The sequence below is a fragment of the Poromitra crassiceps genome, assembly GCF_964638095.1.
Source record: "Poromitra crassiceps genome assembly, chromosome: 5".
Classification (NCBI taxonomy): domain Eukaryota; kingdom Metazoa; phylum Chordata; class Actinopteri; order Beryciformes; family Melamphaidae; genus Poromitra; species Poromitra crassiceps.
In genome coordinates this window covers 16,993,362-17,020,861 of record NC_139642.1, presented here as the reverse complement: position 1 = coordinate 17,020,861, position 27,500 = coordinate 16,993,362, and the positions used below count along the sequence as shown (strand labels likewise).

Genomic DNA, 27,500 nt, shown 5'->3' with positions numbered 1-27,500 from the left:
TAGGGGACCTTTTAAGTTTAATAGTCTTCTAATTATATTCACTAGAAATATCGCATCACGCACTCATTTCTCGCTTCGCGCCCACATGTTTTTGTGCCGTGCTCCGTGCGCTTCGTGCGCCGTTCTGAGCGCAGTTGAGCAACGGTATGCCACGTGGTGCACCCCTCTGTATGCCACGTGGTGCACCCCTCTGTATGCCACGTGGTGCACCCCTCTGTATGCCACGTGGTGCACCCCTCTGTATGCCACGTGGTGCACCCCTCTGTATGCCACGTGGTGCACCCCTCTGTATGCCACGTGGTGCACCCCTCTGCCTTGTTATATAGTAATAAGATGAGATATGACGTGAGTCTCAGTTAGCTTTGCACACAAACAGCCAGTAGACATACAACTGACTTTTATACTTTTGAGTACATTTCAGAGCCTGTACTTTTTTTTTTTTTTTTTACTTTTGCTTGATTAAATAAGTTGAATCTTCTACTTCAGTAAAGAATGTGTGTACTTTTCCCATCTGTGTCTACCTGTACAGGTGCTGCCCTGCAGCCTGTAGCCCGCTCCACAGTGACACCTGTAGCTCCCAGCAGTGTTCTCACACTGAGAGTTTCTGCCACACACAGGCTGGCTGCACTCATCTATATCTGCAGAGAGAGAGGAGAGGGAGGAGAGAGAGAGAGAGGAGGGGGGAGGAGGAGAGAGAGGAGATGGGGGGGGGAGAGAGAGGAGAGGGAGGAGAGGGGGAGGAGGAGAGAGAGAGAGAGAGAGAGAGAGGAGAGAGAGAGAGAGAGAGGAGAGGAGAGGGAGGAGAGGGGGGAGGAGGAGAGAGAGAGAGAGAGAGAGAGAGGAGGAGAGAGAGAGAGAGAGAGAGAGGAGAGGAGAGGGAGGAGGAGGAGAGAGAGAGGAGGAGGAGAAGAGAGGGGGTGGGGAGAGAGAGAGAGAGAGAGGGGGAGAGAGAGAGAGAGGAGGAGGAAGAGGGGGGAGAGAGAGACAGAGAGAGAGAGGGGGAGAGAGAGAGAGAGGGGGGAGGGACAGAGAGAGCAGTCAACCTTCATGTAAAACTGAATAATTTATGACAATAGTATATAGTTGGGTTTCCATTCAACGGTATTGCAAATTTTAACAGAATTTTCAGAAAGTCGGCAAAAGAAAATGCGAAATTGTGCATGTTTCCATCCACAAAAGACATGGGTTAAGACTCCTGACAGTGCCCCTGACCAAGGTCAATGGCAAAAAGAACTATGTTATGTGTAATATTAGGAGTTGGTGAAGAGGAGGCGCAACCAATTGATGTGATTAAAACATCACCAGACACCAGTCAAACCATCAAGTCAATATCCTTTTATCGATACACTACCTTTTCCACCTCCCTCAAGCGTGGAAACTTTTTTGCGATCGAATTTTCCAGCGTTTCCACTCCACTTTCCAGCGTTTTTTTATGTGCCGATTGAAAATGCATTAAACCGGTGGATGGAGACCCACCTTATGACGTGCTGCCTTCATGTGTTGTGGGAGTAATCCGAAAAATGAGATCCCGACTGCGACAATGGACCCTTCTCACGGGGGCCATTTTGTGTCGAAAAGGCAGGGGAAACATAACCTGACGCTGCCAGATCGATGAGTTTGCTTCAAATATCTGTTTCACAAACAACATCCATCTGGATTCGGCCAAGCTACATTGCTGAAGAAGGCGGTCACTTTTTTCAAGCTACTAGGCAGGTGATTGGATGGACCGTCTGTCTGTCACCGTCTGGGCTTGCCAGCGCCAACCAATCAGATCGACTTCCCTTCATGACGTAGCAGCGCCTGATCAGCTAGGACTACAATTGCTAATAGTTAGCATGGAGGTCGCAGATTTTTTGCTGTTTTTGTAAGGTGAATATTGGGTGCAACCATTGACTATTCAATTTGCCAAAAGAAAGAAGAATTACTGCAGATGTCTGACTGAGGATGAAGTGCAGGTAGGCCATTTTGCACGTTAAATGTAACTGATTGGATTAACTGATGTTACGCTAACGATAGCAACATTTGGAGGTTGGGGTGCTACGTCTGATGATTGATGATTAATGTTAACGTTAACAGCGATTCATTCATAACACATATCGTTGTTCGTTTCTTCAGGGAACTGATGACACGATATGACACCGAGTGGCACGCACCCTGGACGGCTAACGTCATGGAGACGCAACGCTCTCTAGCCTTTATGATCATGGCAACAACCAAATGCTTTGATACAATATAATGATTTAACGCTACTATTTAACTGGTGAATTTTAGCATATGTGTCAGTGGAATGGTAGATATTTACGCATGACTGGAGAATGTTATTTGCTTACTTTTGTAATAATAAACTAAACGGAGAAATGACGGCCGTGTGTGGTGTTGTTGTTGTTACATAATCTGCTGGTCTTGAGGCACGATTGGGTCAAATGATAAGACGATGTAAATGCATAAAGATGTTGTCAGATGAATCTGCGAAAGGGAGCTGCCTGGAGCCCAGAGGACGTCAACAGAGAAGAGGAAAAACACCCTGGTTACACCATGCAGCATATATAATCTCTAACTTTAAGAATGGTTCCTTGTTGATATACCGTATTCCTAGTATTGGCTCCCATGACGTTTGTTTACCCCCTATCTAAAGTACAAGTGCAAAATCTTAAGCTACCGGTATGTTCTATCGATAAACCAATTTCTCGAATAACAGCTCCAAAATATCAGACATATAGGACTACTATATGCTAGAGCTATATTCACACTTCACAGTATAATTTATGCAAGCGGGGGAAAATATCAGATAAACTGATTGTTGTATTGTATCCTGAGATCTTTAATCTCGCCTGTATAACATAATATGTCACTCGGACACCAACGTGAGTTAACGTGGTTTATTAAACAGCAGCCAACATTCCAATCATAGCAGAATACACTTCAGCTAGCAGTAAAGGGACAATACATCACACTGATTTTTGCAGTTCTGTGTTGATTAGCTAATAATTCAGTGGCATTTTGATTAACGTTATGATTTATTTCGATTTGGAACAAAAATGATGGTTTAACAGATTGCATGTTTACTGGACTGTGGTGAGAGTGAGAAGGGCTTTGTGTTTGTGTGACTTGCGTGAATGGCTAGCCGTTAGCCATTACAGCCTTACAGCTAATAAGTTATCCCAGCCTAGTGGTCTGAAGGCTATCTCCCCAAATTCTACAACAATGTCTTGTTTACTAACGTTCATAGTTGATAACATTACAGCAATACAGTTACGGTTTCGTACTCACTGTAAGATCAAGTGTTTAACGTTTATGTTAGCTTATTGTTTTGAATAGAATGTTTGACTAGCACACTGGAGCTAGCCTCGGTAGCCGCCGCCATGTTGAATAGTGAAAGAACTACAAACGCAGAGGCGCCTCTCGGTGGCGTCACATCCGGTCTCGCCTAAAGCCCGCCCCTAGCTCACGCTGATTGGTGCGCCTGTGTGGCGGCCGGTTTGAATGCATCTCTGAGGCCAGGGCCAGACTGAGGTGGATTGTGAATTTGTGGAACAATGCCGCCCCCGTCTGGTGGAGTCAGGCTAGGGGAAACACAGGTGCAAGCAAAACACTAATGAGGGTTTCCAACTTCCATGATTGGAATTTGGAAACCCTCATTAGTGTGTTGCTTGCACCTGTGTTTATTCTGCCTTTTCGACACAAAATGGCCCCCGTGAGAAGGGTCTATTCACAAGAACGGACGCTCAAGTCGGAACAACAACTCGGCATCATAGCCTATACGCAGAAACATGGTGGACAAAAGTATGGATGCTTTGTTGATGGTAAGAAACTTTATTTTGCTCACATGTAATTTGTAATATGGTATTACCGTTGCTGTCAGTGTGTGTGTGTGTGTGCATGTGTGTGTGCGTGTGTGTGTGTGTGTGTGTGTGTGTCTCACCTGTGCACTGTCTGTTGGTGAGTGTGTAGCCGGGCTGGCAGGACACACAGCGGTACGAGCCCACAGAGTTCACACACATCTGACCTGGACACTGAGATGGCTCCAAACACTCGTCTATGTCTGAGAACACACACACACACACACACACACACACGTGCACACGCAGGCACACACACACGTGCACACGCAGGCACACAGGCACGCACACACGCACGCACACACACACACACACACACACACACACACACACACACACACACACACACACACACACACACACACACACACACACACACACACACTATTACCTACTCTTGTTAACTACATTGTGCACCACTTGGACTGTAAATTCCTATTTAATGCCTATTTAACTTAGACTGTAAGTTCCTATTCAATGCCTACTTAACACTCCTATTCGTATTTTGTATATATTGTATATATTGTATATAATGTATATAATGTATATATTGTATATAATGTATATAATGCATATATTGTATATATTGTATATAATGTATATAATGTATATATTGTATATATTGTTTATATTGGACTGCACTTGCAACGTTCTGATTTTGTCTTTAGATATTTTCCTATTTTCCTTTTATCTTCTGAATATTAATATGATCGCTATGCTGCATACTTAACACCTTAAGTGCCATAGCCGAAATAATTCGTCTTACATAATCCAACGCTTGAGTGCCAGAGCCGAGTTTACTCGTCTTACATAAACATTTTTTTTTTTTGACGGTGGGACATCAATCAACAACTTTTACATCTTCGAGATCACTATTGGAGCAAGATAATGTGTATAATCTATTTTACCGACCCACTAAGTGTTGACAGTGCTCCCCCAGACGACCGAAATCAAAGAAAAAACTGCCGGGAGCAAGCCGTTCAAGGAAATGGCGTGGCGATTTTACAGTAATCCATTCAAGACTTGTCTTGCCTGAGAGCGGCCGCGCACCGGCAGCAGCACACAGAGAGCGGAGAGCGATTTGCAAAATAGATCATAGGTGAAACACACTTTGAAACACCTCAGAAAGGCCAGAATCAACATCTGCCCATCGCCCACGCATTCCCCGGCCCATCTTGACTCGCACAAGGAGCGTCCGCACGCAGGCAAGCAGGCAGGCAGGCACACAGGCAGGCAGCAGCAAAAGCGCTTCTGACACGCCCGCTGTACAGCCAGGAGGAAGGAGGAGAAGACACACGGAGGGAGGAGTTTGAATGAGAGGGGTGTTTCCTGTTGTTATGGAGGAAATTACTGTTCAAAACTATTGTTTAGAATGTCTGACGGTCTTACTGATGCCAAAAATGAATGGTTAAAGTGACTGTTTCACAAAAAGCCATTTATCTCTGAATAAATTTCCAGACGCTGAAACCATGCTGTACTCAACGGCTAATATCTACATAACTACTAACTCTGCAAACTAACTCTTTTAGACAGAGAAAGCACACATTCTATTAGTTATTTTTAGATGATTGGTGTTCATGAATTCTTAACAGAAAAGAATCCTCGGCCGTTGTAAAATGAGCCAGAATCGTCAAAAACACCCCTGGCACAACTTACCCACAGGATTGAAAACATGGCTGGCACTGAATGTGTTAAGACAAATTCCTCGTATGTAGTCTTGCATATTGTGGCAATAAAAGCGATTCTGATTTTTTTTTTCAGTGAATGTTACAGCCTCTCTAGGTTATTCTAGCTCTATCTATATAGATCTAGAAAGATCTATATAGATCTAGAAAGATCTCTCTCTATACCTAGCTGTTTTTCTGCAATAATCCAACGTGCAACATTGACTATCCACAATACTTGACGTGCAGTTTACTATCTGCAACTTGTTGCATTTTACAACTACAATAACAATTCACACTGCTGTAGGCTATATATTACTATTTTGTATGCAGTATTGCAAGTCACGTGACTTGCAATACCGAGCTTGGCCAACGTGTTCAATTAGCTTCAAAGCTGAGACCTGACGCTGGGGGGCTGGATGTAACTGCTGTTCTGCTTTGGGCTTTGGACAGCTCTTACCTGTACAGGTGTTGTTCTGGAGCTTGTAACCATGGCGACAGAGACAGCGGTAGCTGCCGGGGGTGTTTTCACAGGGGGCGTTGGAGCAGGGAGCCTGACGACACTCATCGATGTCTGGAGACAATCACAACTTTTACTGACAAACCAACAGCCAACAACTGACGACATATTGGATGACTAGAACTGTGTGTTAGTTAATAAAGTGTAAATGTGTAGCTAGCAGCTACAGATGTTACCTATTTCAAAGTACCCTATTGTCCCAAAAGGAACTCAGCGGTCGTTGCGGTAATGGTTGGAGTCCCTGGATGTGATTTTCAGAGACACATCCGGGGATTTGCAGGGAGACTTGAGCGCTCAGAGCGGTCAGTCTGTAGCTAGCATAGCAGCATGCTAAACACTCAGAGCAGTCAGTCTGTAGCTAGCATAGCAGCATGCTAAACACTCAGAGCGGTCAGTCTGTAGCTAGCATAGCAGCATGCTAAACACTCAGAGCGGTCAGTCTGTAGCTAGCATAGCAGCATGCTAAACACTCAGAGCAGTCAGTCTGTAGCTAGCATAGCAGCATGCTAAACACTCAGAGCAGTCAGTCTGTAGCTAGCATAGCAGCATGCTAAACACTCAGAGCAGTCAGTCTGTAGCTAGCATAGCAGCATGCTAAACACTCAGAGCAGTCAGTCTGTAGCTAGCATAGCAGCATGCTAAACACTCAGAGCAGTCAGTCTGTAGCTAGCATAGCAGCATGCTAAACACTCAGAGCAGTCAGTCTGTAGCTAGCATAGCAGCATGCTAAACACTCAGAGCAGTCAGTCTGTAGCTAGCATAGCAGCATGCTAAACACTCAGAGCGGTCAGTCTGTAGCTAGCATAGCAGCATGCTAAACACTCAGAGCGGTCAGTCTGTAGCTAGCATAGCAGCATGCTAAACACTCAGAGCGGTCAGTCTGTAGCTAGCATAGCAACACCGCTGGTAATATCTGATTTCCAGATTATGGACGATGCATTTGATCTCGATGGCCGCCCCTATTTAATTGAGCTGGAATAACGTCATATGGATTACAAACTGAGGAGCGGGGGGAACAGGAGCTGTTATCTCTAATGTGACGGACAGCATATATCGTACAGACAGCTGTTCACCTGCCAGCCCTCTCCAGAAAAACAATATTTCTGTTGGATGAGTGTGTGTGTGTGTGTGTGTGTGTGTGTGTGTGTGTGTGTGTGTGTGTGTGTTACCCAGTGTTGGGCAAGTTACTTTCAAAATGTAATATACTACATATTACTAGTTACTTTCATTTGAAAGTAATACGTTACTTTACCATATTACTTTCTGTGTAGAGTAGCTCGTTACTTATTACACTACTTTTGCATTACTTTCACCAAAATAACAGCAGCAGCAGAATGACATCGCCGCCCCGGAACCATCCCGAAATTTTTTTTCAACCGCCTTGAAATCAGTGTAAACAATCCAAAATTCTAAATGTTATTCTTTTACTTTGTTATTGTCATCTGTAGTGGTTATTTGCATAAAAACACACAGTTTGATTACGAAATAATTGTATATTTTTTTAAAATATGTGCTTTGATTTAATCAAATGTAACTCAATTTGTAACTTGAGTTACTTGACAAAGTAACTGGTATAATATTACTAAAATCCTATAACTAATAATTTATATTACTGAGTTACTGCTAAAAGTAATATATTACATGTAATATGTTACTTTTACCTGTACAGAGCCCATTGAGCAGTCCGTACCCCGGCTGGCAGGACACACACCTGTACGAGCCCTGGCTGTTTATACACTCCTGACCGGGACACTGTAGGGGGTCTGCACACTCATCCACATCTACACACACACACACACACGCGCGCGCGCACGCGCACGCACACACACACACGCACACACACACGCACGCGCACACGCACACGCACACGCACACACACACACACACACACAGGTCCAGAGGTTTGCTGGTTGTGTCTCAGTTTCTCATGGATGAACATTAATCCATTTGAAGTGCAAACAAAGACGACATGTTCCTCTATACACACTGCATGTAAACACAATAATGTCAGAATATTAAGCATGACGTGTTTGGACAAAATCAGCTTGGACAAATCCACCACATGCATTCGTTTTCATTTGAGGGAAGATCATTTTTTCTGTCTCTAGTTGCTCTCGCTTAAAGAGGAACTGAAAAACAATGCTGATTTATTTTGCATGTGATCTCACATAATGAAAACTGTCAACTGTTTTGCAGTCAGTCATTTAGTTTGACAGTTATTGAGAGTTGATTTGAGTTAAGTCGATGCCAGTGATGTCATCAGAAGAATTTTCATAGCCTAAAGCCGCCTACAGACTGTGAGATTTGAGCAATCTTATCAGTTTATTGCAGGCCACACTGTGAGGCATGGGTCTAATAAACTTGGGTACGACGTCAGGTTTGATGTGTGCAGACTGTACGATTACGACGTCGACGCACGTCTCTCCGTCAATCACACATCAGTCAATACCTGTCAATCAGCAGTCAATGCCTGTCAATCAGCAGTCAATACCTGTCAATCAGCAGTCAATACACACGCAAGAATCAAATGTCAGCAGCAGCGCACACCTCAGCTACGCATCAACGAATGTGCGCCACAGTTGTCTGTGGTAGAGATGTCAACAATGCCCTGACAAAGCTTAGCAAGAATGGAGCCTTGCAAAGTGGAATTTATGAATGAATGAATTTATAAATGAATTGAACATCCTGTTTCAGCAGGGAGTACATCACCTTGGTGTGTGTGTGTGTGTGTGTGTGTGTGTGTGTGTGTGTGTGTGTGTGTGTGTGTGTGTGTGCCTTACCTGTGCAGGTGTTGCCGTGGAGCCGGTAACCAAGGCGACAGATGCATCTGAAGCTTCCAGGAGTGTTGTCACAGCGACCATTGCTACAGGGATTCTGCTGACACTCGTCAACGTCTGGAGGAGTCAGTACAGAAACAATGGACAGCGTTAGCTACATCTGTAAACTTCACATGTAGTTTTGGCTAACGTTAGCTACAGATCGCTAGCTGCTAACGTTGCGTTGCCAGATCTCAAAGGGGTGTGCTGCTGAGACAGAGACAGGTCTCCAACTCGAAGTAAATTTCTCCTGCATTTTGTCCGTCTGAAAAATATCATTTTAGTGTCAGAATATTCAGAGGATAATGTGATTTATACAATATTATACAATAAGTCCATTAATAATGAATCAATCGCCAGTATTAAAACAGTCACAGCATCTTTTATAATGCTAATAAAAAAAATGATTCTCTAACTCTTATTCGACAGATTTACAACTTACCAGATGTTTGCAGTTTACAGTTTACCACATTTATTATGTGTATCATGCATGTGTGTGTGTGTGTGTGTGTGTGTGCGTGCGTGCTCGCGCTCACCTTGGCAGTAGGTGCTTTGAGCGTTGGGCTGGTAGCCCTGCTCACACACACACGTGTGTGTTCCACCTGGCTGGTCCACACAGCGGCCACGCCCACACACACCAGGCCTGCTCTCACACACACCTCGCACTGCTGAGATACACACACACACACACACACACACACACAAATTTAGCATTCACCATGTAAAAAAACAATGACACTTTACCATGTGGACTGAAAGTGATAATCTCGAAGATTTCAGTTTAGTTCTCTTTGGGGACACCATTTGGTGATGAGCAGTAATTGCAGGTGAGATCCAAACGGTTGAATAATGTAATGTTAGTCAGTATGTTCGGCCATAGTAACCACCCATAATGCTAGCAGAGACCGGAATGACATGGTTTCTTCTGTCAGGACATGACGTGGTTTCTTCTGTCAGGACATGACGTGGTTTCTTCTGTCAGGACATGACGTGGTTTCTTCTGTCAGGACATGACGTGGTTTCTTCTGTCAGGACATGACGTGGTTTCTTCTGTCAGGACATGACGTGGTTTCTTCTGTCAGGACATGACATGGTTTCTTCTGTCAGGACATGATGTGGTTTGTTCTGTCAGGGCATGACGTGGTTTCTTCTGTCAGGACATGATGTGGTTTCTTCTGTCAGGGCATGACGTGGTTTCTTCTGTCAGGACATGACGTGGTTTCTTCTGTCAGGACATGACGTGGTTTCTTCTGTCAGGACATGACGTGGTTTCTTCTGTCAGGACATGACATGGTTTCTTCTGTCAGGACATGATGTGGTTTGTTCTGTCAGGGCATGACGTGGTTTCTTCTGTCAGGACATGACGTGGTTTCTTCTGTCAGGACATAATGTGGTTTCTTCTATCAGGACATGATGTGGTTTCTTCTGTCAGGGCATGACGTGGTTTCTTCTGTCAGGACATAATGTGGTTTCTTCTGTCAGCGCATGACGTGGTTTCTTCTGTCAGGACATGACGTGGTTTCTTCTGTCAGGACATGACGTGGTTTCTTCTGTCAGGACATGACGTGGTTTCTTCTGTCAGGACATAATGTGGTTTCTTCTGTTAGGACATAATGTGGTTTCTTCTATCAGGACATGATGTGGTTTCTTCTGTCAGAGCATGACGTGGTTTCTTCTGTCAGGACATAATGTGGTTTCTTCTGTCAGCGCATGACATGGTTTCTTCTGTCAGGACATGACGTGGTTTCTTCTGTCAGGACATGACGTGGTTTCTTCTGTCAGGACATGATGTGGTTTCTTCTGTCAGGACATAATGTGGTTTCTTCTGTTAGGACATAATGTGGTTTCTTCTATCAGGACATGATGTGGTTTCTTCTGTCAGGACATGATGTGGTTTCTTCTGTCAGGACATGATGTGGTTTGTTCTGTCAGGGCATGACGTGGTTTCTTCTGTCAGGACATGACGTGGTTTCTTCTGTCAGGACATAATGTGGTTTCTTCTATCAGGACATGATGTGGTTTCTTCTGTCAGGGCATGACGTGGTTTCTTCTGTCAGGACATAATGTGGTTTCTTCTGTCAGCGCATGACGTGGTTTCTTCTGTCAGGACATGACGTGGTTTCTTCTGTCAGGACATGACGTGGTTTCTTCTGTCAGGACATGACATGGTTTCTTCTGTCAGGACATAATGTGGTTTCTTCTGTTAGGACATAATGTGGTTTCTTCTATCAGGACATGATGTGGTTTCTTCTGTCAGAGCATGACGTGGTTTCTTCTGTCAGGACATAATGTGGTTTCTTCTGTCAGCGCATGACGTGGTTTCTTCTGTCAGGACATGACATGGTTTCTTCTGTCAGGACATGACGTGGTTTCTTCTGTCAGGACATGATGTGGTTTCTTCTGTCAGGACATGACGTGGTTTCTTCTGTCAGGGCATGACGTAGTTTCTTCTGTCAGGACATGATGTGGTTTCTTCTGTCAGGGCATGATGTGGTTTCTTCTGTCAGGACATGACATGGTTTCTTCTGTCAGGACATGACGTAGTTTCTTCTGTCAGGACATGACGTAGTTTCTTCTGTCAGGACATAATGTGGTTTCTTCTGTTAGGACATAATGTGGTTTCTTCTATCAGGACATGATGTGGTTTCTTCTGTCAGGGCATGACGTGGTTTCTTCTGTCAGGACATAATGTGGTTTCTTCTGTCAGCGCATGATGTGGTTTCTTCTGTCAGGACATGATGTGGTTTCTTCTGTCAGGGCATGACGTGGTTTCTTCTGTCAGGACATGACGTGGTTTCTTCTGTCAGGACATAATGTGGTTTCTTCTGTTAGGACATAATGTTGTTTCTTCTATCAGGACATGATGTGGTTTCTTTTGTCAGGGCATGATGTGGTTTCTTCTGTCAGGACATGATGTGGTTTCTTCTGTCAGGACATAATGTGGTTTCTTTAGGGGTGCACCGATCGATCGACACGCAATCTGTATCGGCCGATTTGGACCTCAAATATGTGATCTGCTGTTTCCGATATTCCTTTAATGTTGCCGATCGCATAGCCGATCATGCTGCACGTGAGAAACATGAGGCAGCCCATTTTCATGTCTTCAATGTCTATCGTTTAACTTTCATATTGTGCTCTAACGTTTATATAATTGTGTTGCAAAGCACACGCTTTGCTTTCGTCAGTGTACTCACCTCCACACACCACACCAGACTGTCAACACACCCCTTGCGTCTTTGAATCACACAAATCAGCTGGTGATTAGAGCAGCCTCAGCAGAGAGAAGTTACCTCCAGTCCTCCCGCCTACCGAGGCATTTGCATGCTGTTAAGTCCGTGTGTATTAAAGTCCCAGATTGACACGGTGCTACTGTGGTAATCGGGGTAGTGCACGCGCACACACAGACAATTTCCACGCAAGCATTGATGTTCCCGCGGGCACTTTGAAGGAAGCGAAAGTGTGCGGCTGAGTATGTGGATGTGCGCTCCGTTCAGACGGACTTTCTTCCTTTCTTTGGACATCAGTTGAACATGTTCTACTAAACCCCTTCTTCCATGTGTGCGTATATGACCAACCAGTAAGTCATTATTATGTTAATATTCCTGTATTGCATTCCCTTTTGGTTTTAGATCGATCTACCTGCAATCATTGCAATAACGTTTGTTTAGGCGTGCACTTGCGGTTTGATTGTCTGTTGCGCTAATTAATGCCACTACTCAGATGGAGTTTAGCTCGTGTGTAGCTTGTGATTCTGTTGTTTCTCCCGTCATGTAACCCTGTCACCATTATGTAGATCGCACTCATAGTGCTGCTAATTATAACACTGTAACTCGGCCTCGATGGGCGGGTCGTTTTGATGTTCGTTCGATGCGGATCCCAATGTATGACGGTTATTGTGCATAACCCCGGTTCTATGAGTGGGTGCTCTTTGGCTTTAGTCATGGTTCAAGACTGGTGTTTAAGAGTAACTGACTTACAGTTTACCTAATTATCATTTATATATTATTAGTTGTTAATTATCACTATAATTGGCCTATATAACAGCAAGCTTGGTTACTGACCTGTTTGTATATTTTATTGCCTCCTTTTTCCAGACCACACACAATCCTACTATTCCTGTCATAATGCTGTAAAGAGCCTATACTGCTGTACTGTACTGAAGAGAACTGACAACTAAACGGTTGAACTCCCATCTGTCTCCTGCCTCATGTTTTTACGGACACCCCAGGGCGTATATATATATATATCGGTGATCGGTAATCGGTAATCGGTGATCGGTCGATGATCGGTTGGGCAGATATTTCTCATAGGTGATCGGCAATCGGTGATCGGTGGCAAAAAACGTGATCGGTGCACCCCTAGGTTTCTTCTATCAGGACATGATGTGGTTTCTTCTGTCAGGGCATGACGTGGTTTCTTCTGTCAGGACATAATGTGGTTTCTTCTGTCAGGGCATGATGTGGTTTCTTCTGTCAGGACTAGGGCTGTCACGATTCCTCGAGTACCTCGAATAACTCGAATAATTAAAATGATCAAGGCCAAAATGATTCGCCTCGACACGGCATTTAGAGAGTAGAGACTGTTTCTCACGGACGCTTACTGGTGTGGCACAGCGCTCTTCCGGTGTAAACACGCGAGGACACATGATCGCAGACAGACCAGAGACGGACCCCGCAAAATGGAACGAGGCAGCGGAGAAAGCAGACAGGAGGAGCCGGGAAGGGAAGAACCAGGGCCGACAAAGCGACCGAAACTGTCTAAGTGTGGGACCATTTCACGCTGAAAAAGGACACAAACTCAGTGGTGTGCAAGACGATACTTGCATATCACAACAGTACCTCGTCAATGCTTCAGCACCTGAACCGTAAACATCCAGTCTACGCATCCACCAGCGCATCTACGTCGAGCGGAGCAAGGTAACGTTACTAACGTAACGTTAACTATACACAACGCTAATGTAAATGTATGCTAATGATTGCTACTTGATATTAAGACTAGTAGTAATTGTGCTGCTGGCTTGCCACGTTGCCAATATGACTATTAGTAACTGCATTCACGCTGCATTTTTTTGATGTGGCTTGCCGTTTTCTGTGAGAAATACAAAGCTCAACCTAACGTTAACGTTAGCGGCTAATTTAACAGCGTTGTGTGTGTGTGTGTGTGTGTGTGTGTATGTGTGTGTGTGATCACACTAGCCTGTTGGTGTGTGAGAGAGAAAGAGAGAGTGAGTGTGTGTGAGAGAGAAAGAGTGTGTGTGTGGAGAATGTACATTTACACACCCTAGACCGGTCGACTCTTCTCATGATGATTGCAAACAACTATTTAATTGGTGCATTTTAGGCTCCAATTATTACACCACCTGACCTGTTATCTTGCTATTCTGATATTTGTGTCAATAATAGGCAACAGGTCTAGGGTGTGTAAATTAGGGGTGGGGGAAAAAATCGATTCACCTAAGTATCGCGATTTTTAATGTCACGATTTTTTGGATCGATCTTTTATTCCAGAATCGATAATCGCAAATTAAAAAAAAAAAAAAAAAAAAAAAAAAATTTTTTTTTTTTTTTGGGTGCTTGCAGTCAGGCCACTCACTGAACAGCAGGCCAGGCGCCGCCTACTGGTTTACTAGTGGTTTTATTACTTTATTAGTTAGTCTGAAGTAATAATTACACTTCAGGGTTAAAGTGGGTGCATCTCATTGTAAAATTGGACCCAAATCTGGCTTCAAACGGCCCAAATTTCACGCGCGTTGGCCCATATCGGCCTGGCCTGCTTGGTATCTAATGCCCGGCCTGAATTATGATCCCAGTCCGCCCCTGTTTTTAACTATATCGCCCAGCCCTACTCATGATATATAATATACAGTCTCTAGTGTATGATTCAACTTTTCCCATGTTCTAATCTAGTGTAAAAAAGCAAACAAACTGAAAAAAGAAAAGAAAAAAATAAACAAAAATCGCAATAAATCGTAATATCGAATCGCAATAATCGTAGAATCGCAATAATCGTGAATCGCAATATATATCGAATCGGCACCAAAGTATCGTGATAGTATCGAATCGGGAGATAAGTGAATCGGCACAGCCCTAGTGTAAATGCGCATTCTCCAGTTTTGTTATGAGCTTACCTAATAAATATCAATATTAATTATTATTTCACCTCTTTTTCAGCGGATCACAGCGTACTATGGACAGCTTTGTAAGGACGGGTGAAAAAGATGAATGGTGCCACTGCCAGTTCTATGCAATTTAAAAATAAAAATGTAGTTTTTTCTAAGAAAGAAACTAATGTAGTTGTTTATTTGAAGAGATTTATCTTATTTTTTGGTGTATATTTACGATAAGCCTTTGAAAACACAAAAAAGGGTTCTTATCTGATTACTCGATTAATCGATGGATTATTCGGTAGAATACTCGATTACTAAAATAATCGATAGTTGCAGCACTAGTCAGGACATGACGTGGTTTCTTCTGTCAGGACATGACGTGGTCAGGACATGACGTGGTTTCTTCTGTCAGGACATAATGTGGTTTCTTCTGTTAGGACATAATGTGGTTTCTTCTATCAGGACATGATGTGGTTTCTTCTGTCAGGACATGATGTGGTTTCTTCTGTCAGACTCAGGACATAATGTGGTTTCTTCTGTTAGGACATAATGTGGTTTCTTCTGTTAGGACATAATGTGGTTTCTTCTATCAGGACATGATGTGGTTTATTCTGTCAGGACATGATGTGGTTTCTTCTGTCAGGACATAATGTGGTTTCTTCTGTTAGGACATAATGTGGTTTCTTCTGTTAGGACATAATGTGGTTTCTTCTATCAGGACATGATGTGGTTTCTTCTGTCAGGACATGATGTGGTTTCTTCTGTCAGGACATAATGTGGTTTCTTCTGTTAGGACATAATGTGGTTTCTTCTGTTAGGACATAATGTGGTTTCTTCTATCAGGACATGATGTGGTTTCTTCTGTCAGGACATAATGTGGTTTCTTCTATCAGGGCATGATGTGGTTTCTTCTGTCAGGGCATGACGTGGTTTCTTCTGTCAGGACATAATGTGGTTTCTTCTATCAGGGCATGACGTGGTTTCTTCTGTCAGGACATAATGTGGTTTCTTCTGTCAGCGCATGACGTGGTTTCTTCTGTCAGGACATAATGTGGTTTCTTCTGTCAGGACATGATGTGGTTTCTTCTGTCAGGGCATGACATGGTTTCTTCTGTCAGTGCATGACGTGGTTTCTTCTGTCAGGACATAATGTGGTTTCTTCTGTCAGGGCATGACATGGTTTCTTCTGTCAGTGCATGACGTGTGGGGTAGAGTGATGTGATTGATGTCTGTTGTCTGTTGTCCATTACAACCCCAACGCCCTTTTTCACAGCAGCCAATGTGTGACTAAAAGGCAAGAAGTAACACAGGTGCAAGCAAAACGTTAGCAAGGGCCCTGGCACTGGAACACCTAAATGGATTGGAAGTTGGAAACCCTCATTAATTTGCTTGCACCTGTGTTACTTCCTACCTTTTGGACACAAAATGGCTGCTGGTGAAAAAGGTCAATGGCTGCTATAATATGTGTGTGCGTATGTGTGTGTGTGTGTGTGGGGGGGGGGGGTCTATCTGTAGGCCGCTCAGCAGGAGACTCTCTGGACAACACAAATTAACCACACTGTCCACCTCCTCCACAGACACACGCACTCTTTGTTCAGTCAGCTGGCAGCTGGCAACCAATCACATGCTAATGGCTTACATGTGCAGACACAGGTGTGTGTGTGTGTGTGTGTGTGTGTGTGTGTGTGTGTGTGTGTGTGTGTGTGTGTGTGTGTGTGTGTGTGTGTGTGAGCTGGTATTCCTCCTCTGTAACTGAACACAGATGCCTGCAGTCCTGGTTGGAGCCTTTTCAGTGGAAACAGGGAGACAACCTGAGTCAAATCAATATTTTTTATTCTTTTTTTTGGTACGAGGATCAGCGTTGGGCAGTCAAGTCAAGTCAAGTCAAGTCAAGCATTACTGTAATTGTATTAATTTCCCAGTAACTATCAATGTAAGGGATTACAATTTCCCAAATGTATTTGATTACAGTTACTAATGCAAGTAACTTCAAGTTACTAAAAAAAAAGAAAAAAAAAGGTAAATTCTAGTCTATAGGAGGAATCTGCATGACATCACGACAACAACAAAACACGTCCGAGTGCCACTGCGGCAGTTAACTAGTATGAAATGAAGTTGTGCCAAACAAACATATCATCAAATATGTCAAAAACACATTGCTTATTTTGACTCTGTGAGTGTAGCAGAAGTTGCTCAAGGGTCTGATGTATAATATATGCATGTAGTATTAAAGTTGTGTGAACAGTCACAGCTTTAAAATGTGTGGATTTAGTCAAAAGTACAGCCTGCTAGAGTGAGACACTCAAGGCTGGCTCCATAGGGTCCCATTATAAAGGGATAGTCACATCGTCTATTTACACCCGGGTGCAAATAGCATCTGCCTTTAAAAAATTACAAAAAATTTGAATACAAATCGAATATTAAAATAATAAAGCACTGAAAATCGTACTGGATTATAGAGGAAGATTGACAGCCCTAGTTCAAAGAGTGCATGGTTTCACCATGAACTGCTGTTTAAAACAAACGGCAGTTGACCCCAGGAGCTGTTGAAGCAGTTTGTTCACCAACATTCTGATCCGTCATATAAAACTAGCTGTTGGGGTGTGGTCATACTCACGGGTCTGGACTCTGACGGGCCGGGTTGTCGGGCTGGCAGCCAGTCTGTTCTGGATAGGGGGGACCCCTGCGATGGGCCACGACCCAGAGACGGGGCTCTCTGGCTGGGGTGGAGCGGGGAGAGAGTCCCCTCTAGCTGCTGGTTGATCCGGCCAGGAGGCAGAGAAGGTGGGCGTCCTCCCTGCGGGGGGATGGAACCAACACGGGGTGAAAAGGAAAACCCTGGAGTCATTTTATTTTGTTCCTGTCTCCAAATTGCCCATTAAGTCTAAATCCTCTGATGAAATCCACCTGTTCAGGGGGGAGGGGAACTGGGGGGACTATGTTTCTTTTTTGCCTTCCACATTGACATAAGTTTTGTTTTGCCTCTTCACTGTCACCAGCAGTACATAACCATAATAGAAAACATGGAAATGGACATATGATATATTGAAGAAGATAATAAACGAATAATAAATGAGGTGAATAAACATGATAATTATCTGCGTGAGTCAAGACGGGTTCTGTTACCTTCACTAGCCGTGTAGGGCGGCTGTGGCCTCGGCTGTGTCTCCTCAGGCTGGGACTGGGAGGTCCGGTGGGTCTGGGCAATCTGGGGAGGCTTCTGGGTCCCGGTCCCTCCTGGAGTTAGGGCTTTGCTCTGGTCAAGGCTGGTGCTGCCGCTCCCAGGGTGCTGAGGCCTGGAGGGGAGCAAGCCACTGGCCGGGTGCGGCTGTGGTCTGGCCTGGATAGTCACAGAACCACCAGAGGGTTGGCTCTGTCGAGTCTGGCTGGTGCCAGAGCCGCTGCCGGTTGAACCACCTGAAGAGGGATGGCTCTGTCGAGTCTCGCTGGTGGCAGAGCCAGAGGAGGGTTGACTGGGTCGAGTTTGGCTCGTGCCAGAGCCAAAGGAGGGTTGACTGGGTCGAGTTTGGCTAGAGGAAGAGCCAGAGGAGGGTTGGCTAGGTCGGGTTTGGCTAGAGGAAGAGCCAGAGGAGGGTTGACTGGGTTGGGCTTGGCTGGTGCCAGAGCCAGAGGAGGGTTGCCTGGGTTGAGTCTGGCTGGTGGAAGAGCCAGAGGAGGGTTGACTGGGTCGAGTTTGACTGGTGGAAGAGCCAGAGGAGGGTTGACTGGGTCGAGTTTGACTGGTGGAAGAGCCAGAAGAGGGTTGGCTGGGTCGAGTTTGACTGGTGGAAGAGCCAGAGGAGGGTTGGCTGGGTCGAGTTTGACTGGTGGAAGAGCCAGAGGAGGGTTGGCTGGGTCGGGTTTGGCTAGAGGAAGAGCCAGAGGAGGGTTGACTGGGTTGGGCTTGGCTGGTGCCAGAGCCAGAGGAGGGTTGCCTGGGTTGAGTCTGGCTGGTGGAAGAGCCAGAGGAGGGTTGACTGGGTCGAGTTTGACTGGTGGAAGAGCCAGAGGAGGGTTGACTGGGTCGAGTTTGACTGGTGGAAGAGCCAGAAGAGGGTTGGCTGGGTCGAGTTTGACTGGTGGAAGAGCCAGAGGAGGGTTGGCTGGGTCGAGTTTGACTGGTGGAAGAGCCAGAGGAGGGTTGGCTGGGTCGGGTTTGGCTAGAGGAAGAGCCAGAGGAGGGTTGACTGGGTTGGGCTTGGCTGGTGCCAGAGCCAGAGGAGGGTTGCCTGGGTTGAGTCTGGCTGGTGGAAGCGCCAGAGGAGGGTTGACTGGGTCGAGTTTGACTGGTGGAAGAGCCAGAGGAGGGTTGACTGGGTCGAGTTTGACTGGTGGAAGAGCCAGAAGAGGGTTGGCTGGGTCGAGTTTGACTGGTGGAAGAGCCAGAGGAGGGTTGGCTGGGTCGAGTTTGACTGGTGGAAGAGCCAGAGGAGGGTTGGCTGGGTCGAGTTTGACTGGTGGAAGAGCCAGAGGAGGGTTGACTGGGTCGAGTTTGACTGGTGGAAGAGCCAGAGGAGGGTTGACTGGGTCGAGTTTGACTGGTGGAAGAGCCAGAAGAGGGTTGGCTGGGTCGAGTTTGACTGGTGGAAGAGCCAGAGGAGGGTTGACTGGGTCGAGTTTGACTGGTGGACGAGCCAGAGGAGGGTTGACTGGGTCGAGTTTGACTGGTGGAAGAGCCAGAGGAGGGTTGACTGGGTCGAGTTTGACTGGTGGACGAGCCAGAGGAGGGTTGGCTGGGTCGAGTTTGACTGGTGGAAGAGCCAGAGGAGGGTTGGCTGGGTCGAGTTTGGCTGGTGGCAGAGCCAGAGGAGGGTTGGCTGGGTCGAGTTTGACTGGTGGAAGAGCCAGAGGAGGGTTGGCTGGGTCGAGTTTGACTGGTGGAAGAGCCAGAGGAGGGTTGACTGGGTCGAGTTTGACTGGTGGAAGAGCCAGAGGAGGGTTGACTGGGTCGAGTTTGGCTGGTGGAAGAGCCGCTGCCGGCTGAACCGCGACCGGTGACAGATCCGCCAGTGCTGACAGCTGACCCAGAACCGGCTGAAGCTCCAGCTGTCTGTCCAGTGGTGGAGGGCTTCTGCTGGGCCCGGCTGCTGGAGCCAGAACCACCACCTGGGGATGAAGGAGGAATGGATGGATGAAAATGGAGTAGTGGTGATAATGGTGGTCATTTATGCAATAGATGATGACAGGCCGTGGTATATGCTCATTATACCACACCTAAGGGTCGTGCTTCGCCCGATGCTGTAACTCACACTGTACTCTCTTGTTGACCCTCATTATTCTGGGTTACACTCGTTAGTTACCTTGGTTACCCTGGTGAACCAGGGGCGGTCCTCCACTCCCCAGCTGCTGTGCCACTCTCTGGCTGAACTGCAGGGCTGAAGCTGAGTAATGGTACCCAGGACCGGCTGGACAGATCTCCTTAAATGCCACTGAGGAGGGAGGGAGGGAGGGAGGGAGGGAGAAACAGAGGGGAGAGAGATATACTCAACTACATTCTATCAATTCTTTGTGATTTCTTTTGTTTTGTTTTATTCTGTGCTTACTAGCCTGATACAAAGAACAGCCATACTGTTACTCTCTTGGGCTCGATTTTACACTGCTCCATGCAATCAGAATCAGAATCAGAATCAGAAAGACTTTAATGATCCCCGGGGGGAAATTGGCACAGGTTACAGCAGCTCGCACTCAGAACACACATAGCATAAAACAGTAGTAAAATGCAATAAAGTAAGCAAAAATAAAGTAGAGTAAGTAGAGTAAAATATAATAAAGTAGAATGTACATTACGTGTCAAATTGCAGTTATTGCACACTGGACTTATATTAAGTCAGCTTGCCCATTACACGTGGCTCAGCTAAGGCACAGTTAACCTATCGGCTGACTCAGTCTCAGGGAGACTGAGCGTCTCCGAGGTGCTCTTTTAAGTGAGGCGTTAAAGAGTCCAATGGCCACAGGCAGGAATGATTTCCTGTGCCTCTCCGTATTGCATCTAGGTGGGATCAGCCTCTCACTGAACGTGCTCCTGTGTTTGACTAGCACGCCGTGGAGTGGGTGAGACTCTACTATCAGTTGTATTCTATTGATAACAAACTTCAAGTAGTACTGCGGTAGTAGTGGTACTGGAAGTAGTAGTCATTGTAGCATATCTGGCATATTATATATCTAGCATATCATATATTTTCTTACTTTTAACCTAATAATTACATTTTTATCTCAAATATTTTCTCATTGTCTTCATATTCAATATTTCTTCATATTCAATATTTCATTATAAACATTGTTCCAGACTATTACCCACAGGGGGAAATGACAATGAATGTGATGAACTTTTGACTAGCAGACAATTCGACAGATGGGCATGGCAAATATGATTTTCATGTGGAAGGAAATGATTCAGTTATATTTGATAATACTACACTAAATATAATTATAACATAATGAGAAAAAAGTATAGTATATTCTTTTTTATTATACCACAGTATTAACACGTTCACTGCCATTGACGAGATATCTCGGCTTACAAAATCCAACGGTTGACTGCCAATGACGAGATATCTCGGCTTAAAAAAAAAAAAAAAAAAATTGACGGTGGGACGTGGATCAATGTCCCCCACGTCTCCTATAAAAATATTGGAGCCACCGAACGTGTATAATCTATTTTACCGACCCACTGAGTGGCGACATGTCTCTCCAGAGTAGAAAGAGGTGAGCCAAAAGCAGTGTGAGGAAGCCGTTCTCATACTGTAAAATGGATGGCGAAAACGCTTTCGCACTGACGCACAGCGGTGGCAACGGTGGGGGGTTCCAAGAATAGACTGGGTGCACACTTTGAAACACGCAGCATAAATAAGCGCAGAATCGCAAGAGCTTCATCAGAGCTCTCAACCGAAACGCCAAGAAACGAGCGAGCCCCATCCAGACTTGCCCAGCGGCCGCCAGCAGCCAGGCAGCAGCAAAGCAGTGAGCCTGGTGACGCGAGGTTACAGCAGCAGCAGAAACGAGCTTGTGACAGACCCGCTGCAGAGCCAAGGAGGGCGGAGGAGAACGCCCACGGAGGGAGGAGTTTGAAGCTGACTTGTCTTATCACTATACTGCCTTATGCTTGTTGTGTCTCTTGTTGTTTTTGCACCCATATGCCCTGTTATATTTGTTATATTTGTACTATTTGCACTATGTTGTAAACGGAGTCCACAGCACAAGAATTTCACACGTGATACTTGTACCATGGAGTGACAATAAAAATCTTGAATCTTGAATCTTGAATCTTGAAGCAGAGGGGGGTTTCCTGCTGTTATGGAGGAAATTACTGTTCAAAACTATTGTTTAGATGTCTGACGTCTTACTGATGCCAAAAATGAATGGTTAAAGTGACTGTTCTATCGAATTTCATAAAAAGCCGTTTATCTCAGAATAAATTTTCAGACGCTGAAACCATGCTGTATTCAACTGCTAATGCTTACATAACTACTAACTCTACAAACTAACTCTTTTAGACAGAGAAAGCACACATTCTATTAGTTCTTTTGAGATATTGTGTGTTCACAAAATCCTAACAGAAACGAATCCTCGGCTCTTGAAAGATGAGCCAGAATCCTCAAAAAACCCCTCTGGCAGAAGCTAACTACAGTATTGAAAAACGGCTGGCAGTGAATGTGTTAACAAATGTAACTGAATCATTTCCTTCCCCATAAATAAATAAATAAATAAATACATCTAAATCTAAATCTATCTAAATCTATCTATATATATATATATATCTATATATCTATATATCTATATATCTATATCTATATATATCTATATATATCTATATATATCTATATATATATATATATATATATATATATATATATATATATATATATATATATATATATATATTTTTTTTTTTTAAGCAGTAAATCTGCAGTCAATCTGCTGAGGGCCCCCTAGTGCCCCCTGGTGGCCCCCACTTTGGAAACCACTGCTGTACTGTACTGTACTTGTACTGCACTGTAATCCTTTGGTCTCCCACCTGAACCAAAGTAGGGACATCTCTGGCAGGCAGGGCCCCAGGCCTTGCCGACTCGGCTGCAGCAGCAGATCTGCTTGGTGATGTTCTTCAGAATGGGCAGGGAGCAGGAGGATGGACCCAGGCCTGAACCCAGCACCCTGTAACACTGACTCTTCTCCTCCGAGATCACACTGTGGGCTGCAGCAGAAGAAACAAGTCCTTTCAGATAGAACATCAGCTTCCACAGACGTACCGTAGCGTAGCTCGTGGATCCAGGAATCCAATGAGACTCCAAGCCAAGACACCAGTCGAGCCCCACATGCAGAATCAGAGCATGCTGCCATTCCCCAGTTGCTTCAGGCTCAAATCAAACAGGAAGACACCACAGCCTCAACTGAGACTCGCCACACAATTCAAGCAAGCTCTGACATCACATCCTGTAGAGACTCACATACAGTACGACACAATTCAAGCAAGCTCTGACATCACATCCTGTAGAGACTCACATACAGTACGACACAATTCATGCAAGCTCTGACATCACATCCTGTAGTTTGATTAGGCTTTTTCAGAGAGTGAAAAAACAATGCGAGGCCAACAGAAAGTTCCTCACGGGCACAAAACCTCATCAGTAGCCTAAAGGAAATAAAGGTGCTACGTGTAGCATGTTGTGTTTCTCAGAAATAAGACTGCATTTCCCACAAACCCTGTTGTTTCCGTTTGCAAAGAGGATGTCCTCGCTCCTTATCACTCCAGGTGCATTTGTTTTGAAGAGCAAGAAGGTGCGTACAAGCCAATAACGGCCCTTGATAACACCCAATAAGCATTCAGAGGAAGGTCAACTCAAGTCAAGTTCAAACTATGCAGTTAGAATAGTGGAACTGGAAGTGACCTTATTCACACAGCGGCCATTTTGAACACGCAGGGTGAGTTTCCAGACTCACTCGCATTTCATAAATGGTTCTGGTGACGTCAGGCTAACACAGAGCACCTTCTAGGAAGATCTTATGTTCTGGTGACGTCAGACTAACACAGAGCACCTTCTAGGAAGAGCGTATGTTCTGGTGACGTCAGGCTAACACAGAGCACCTTCTAGGAAGAGCGTATGTTCTGGTGGCGTCAGGCTAACACAGAGCACCTTCTAGGAAGAGCTCATGTTCTGGTGACGTCAGGCTAACACAGAGCACCTTCTAGGAAGATCTTATGTTCTGGTGACGTCAGGCTAACACAGAGCACCTTCTAGGAAGATCTTATGTTCTGGTGACGTCAGGCTAACACAGAGCACCTTCTAGGAAGAGCGTATGTTCTGGTGGCGTCAGGCTAACACAGAGCACCTTCTAGGAAGAGCTCATGTTCTGGTGACGTCAGGCTAACACAGAGCACCTTCTAGGAAGAGCTCATGTTCTGGTGACGTCAGGCTAACACAGAGCACCTTCTAGGAAGAGCGTATGTTCTGGTGACGTCAGGCTAACACAGAGCACCTTCTAGGAAGAGCTCATGTTCTGGTGACGTCAGGCTAACACAGAGCACCTTCTAGGAAGATCTTATGTTCTGGTGACGTCAGACTATCACAGAGCACCTTCTAGGAAGAGCTCATGTTCTGGTGACGTCAGGCTAACACAGAGCACCTTCTAGGAAGATCTTATGTTCTGGTGACGTCAGACTAACACAGAGCACCTTCTAGGAAGAGCTTATGTTCTGGTGACGTCAGGCTAACACAGAGCACCTTCTAGGAAGAGCTTATGTTCTGGTGACGTCAGGCTAACACAGAGCACCTTCTAGGAAGAGCTTATGTTCTGGTGACGTCAGACTAACACAGAGCACCTTCTAGGAAGAGCTTATGTTCTGGTGACGTCAGGCTAACACAGAGCACCTTCTAGGAAGATCTTATGTTCTGGTGACGTCAGGCTAACACAGAGCACCTTCTAGGAAGATCTTATGTTCTGGTGACGTCAGACTAACACAGAGCACCTTCTAGGAAGAGCTTATGTTCTGGTGACGTCAGGCTAACACAGAGCACCTTCTAGGAAGATCTTATGTTCTGGTGACGTCAGGCTAACACAGAGCACCTTCTAGGAAGATCTTATGTTCTGGTGACATCAGGCTAACACAGAGCACCTTCTAGGAAGAGCGTATGTTCTGGTGACGTCAGGCTAACACTGAGCACCTTCTAGGAAGATCTTATGTTCTGGTGACGTCAGGCTAACACAGAGCACCTTCTAGGAAGAGCTTATGTTCTGGTGACGTCAGACTAACACAGAGCACCTTCTAGGAAGATCTTATGTTCTGGTGACGTCAGGCTAACACAGAGCACCTTCTAGGAAGATCTTATGTTCTGGTGACGTCAGGCTAACACTGAGCACCTTCTAGGAAGATCTTATGTTCTGGTGACGTCAGGCTAACACAGAGCACCTTCTAGGAAGATCTTATGTTCTGGTGACGTCAGGCTAACACAGAGCACCTTCTAGGAAGATCTTATGTTCTGGTGATGTCAGGCTAACACAGAGCACCTTCTAGGAAGATCTTATGTTCTGGTGATGTCAGGCTAACACAGAGCACCTTCTAGGAAGATCTTATGTTCTGGTGACGTCAGGCTAACACAGAGCACCTTCTAGGAAGAGCTTATGTTCTGGTGACGTCAGACTAACACAGAGCACCTTCTAGGAAGATCTTATGTTCTGGTGACGTCAGGCTAACACAGAGCACCTTCTAGGAAGAGCTCATGGAAATCAAGCTGTTGTCAACAAAGCATCAACAAACAGACAGAGAGACATGCAGACAGATAGAGAGAGACAGACAGACAGACAGACAGACAACATGCTGTTTGTCATCACACTGATGTAGCTCAGACGATAGAGCCACAAGTTTAATCAGGCCTGGACTGACTGACAACAACAACAACAACAACAACAGCAACAAACAAAAACAAACAATATTGGCAAACGGAGAAAGAGACAGACTCTGTTACAAGCAGGCTGATTATCTGAGTGTTTCCCTCTGCAGGCAACAGAAAGGCGAGTACGAGCAAACACACAGCACATAGTGAAGCCTTACACTCTACCTCACACACACACATACATACACACACAATACACTACACACCTCTCCATGCACAAACTCAAGCAAGTACAAGTCTACCTCACACACATACAGACACAGACACACACAATATACTACACACCTCTCCATGCACAAACTCAAGCACGTGCAAGTCTACCTCACACACATACACACGTACAGACACAGACACACACAATACACTACACACCTCTCCATGCACAAACTCAAGCACGTGCTAGTCTACCTCACACACATACACACATACAGACACAGACACACACAATATACTACACACCTCTCCATGCACAAACTCAAGCACGTGCAAGTCTACCTCACACACATACACAGACACATACAGGTACACACAATACACTACACACCTCTCCACAAACTCAAGCACATGCAAGTGTACCTCACACACATACACACATACACAGACACATACAGGTACACACAATACACTACACACCTCTCCACAAACTCAAGCACGTGCAAGTCTACCTCACACACATACACATACACATACAGGTACACACAATACACTACACACCTCTCCACAAACTCAAGCATGTGCAAGTCTACTTCACACATATACACAGACACATACAGGTACACACAACACAATACACTATACACCTCTCCACAAACTCAAGCACGTGCAAGTCTACTTCACACATATACACAGACACATACAGGTACACACAACACAATACACTACACACCTCTCCACAAACTCAAGCATGTGCAAGTCTACTTCACACATATACACAGACACATACAGGTACACACAACACAATACACTGCACACCTCTCCATAAACTCAAGCACGTGCAAGTCTACCTCACACACATACAGGTACACACAATACACTACACACCTCTCCATAAACTCAAGCACGTGCAAGTCTACCTCACACACAGACACAGACACATACAGGTACACACAATACACTACACACCTCTCCACAAACTCAAGCACGTGCAAGTCTACCTCACACACATACACATACACATACAGGTACACACAATACACTACACACCTCTCCACAAACTCAAGCACGTGCACGTCCAGTCAGTTTGGAAAAGCAGCATTGGATCCAGCAGACACCCTCAGGCCACACCTCCTCCTCGCTGAATGCCGGATGGAATGAGCAGATCAGGTCAGGCTTCACTAAACCCTCTTAGCATCTCAGAAGAACATCCATGAGAGAGTTCTCATTGATCTTCAACAGGGGGATCCAGTGACTTTCCAACACAACAGAAACTTCCACAGAGGCCATGCATGCCATGAGATTGGCCCTCCCTCTGGACGTGATGCCCTGAGATCCCTGAGGCCACCTTGGCAGTGCCCTGCTACCAGCCTGCTACTGTCAGTGGCTTGTAGTTGAATGTAGCCTGCCCTGTGCAAAGCATGTGAAACTGGCTTATTTTAACACAAAGAAAAATCACTCTTCACCATGTCAACAGTGCAATTGCCTTTGTGTCCCGACATATGGACTTAAA

At 45.2% G+C, this 27,500-nt stretch overlaps 1 protein-coding gene across 1 annotated transcript in view; it reads right to left on the bottom strand.

Annotated features, from left to right (window-relative positions):
- ltbp4 (latent transforming growth factor beta binding protein 4) overlaps positions 1-27,500 on the bottom strand; it is a gene marked incomplete at its 5' end in the record, with an annotated part of 171,357 nt that overhangs the window by 42,139 nt on the left and 101,718 nt on the right. Inside the window, 11 exons of the mRNA XM_083636544.1 lie at positions 522-638; positions 3,923-4,042; positions 5,964-6,077; positions 7,685-7,804; positions 8,804-8,917; positions 9,376-9,507; positions 17,563-17,742; positions 18,072-18,241; positions 18,298-20,032; positions 20,246-20,374; positions 22,960-23,136. Of these exons, the coding sequence (XP_083492670.1) occupies positions 522-638; positions 3,923-4,042; positions 5,964-6,077; positions 7,685-7,804; positions 8,804-8,917; positions 9,376-9,507; positions 17,563-17,742; positions 18,072-18,241; positions 18,298-20,032; positions 20,246-20,374; positions 22,960-23,136 (3,108 nt within the window). The remainder of the gene's footprint in view (positions 1-521; positions 639-3,922; positions 4,043-5,963; positions 6,078-7,684; positions 7,805-8,803; positions 8,918-9,375; positions 9,508-17,562; positions 17,743-18,071; positions 18,242-18,297; positions 20,033-20,245; positions 20,375-22,959; positions 23,137-27,500) is intronic.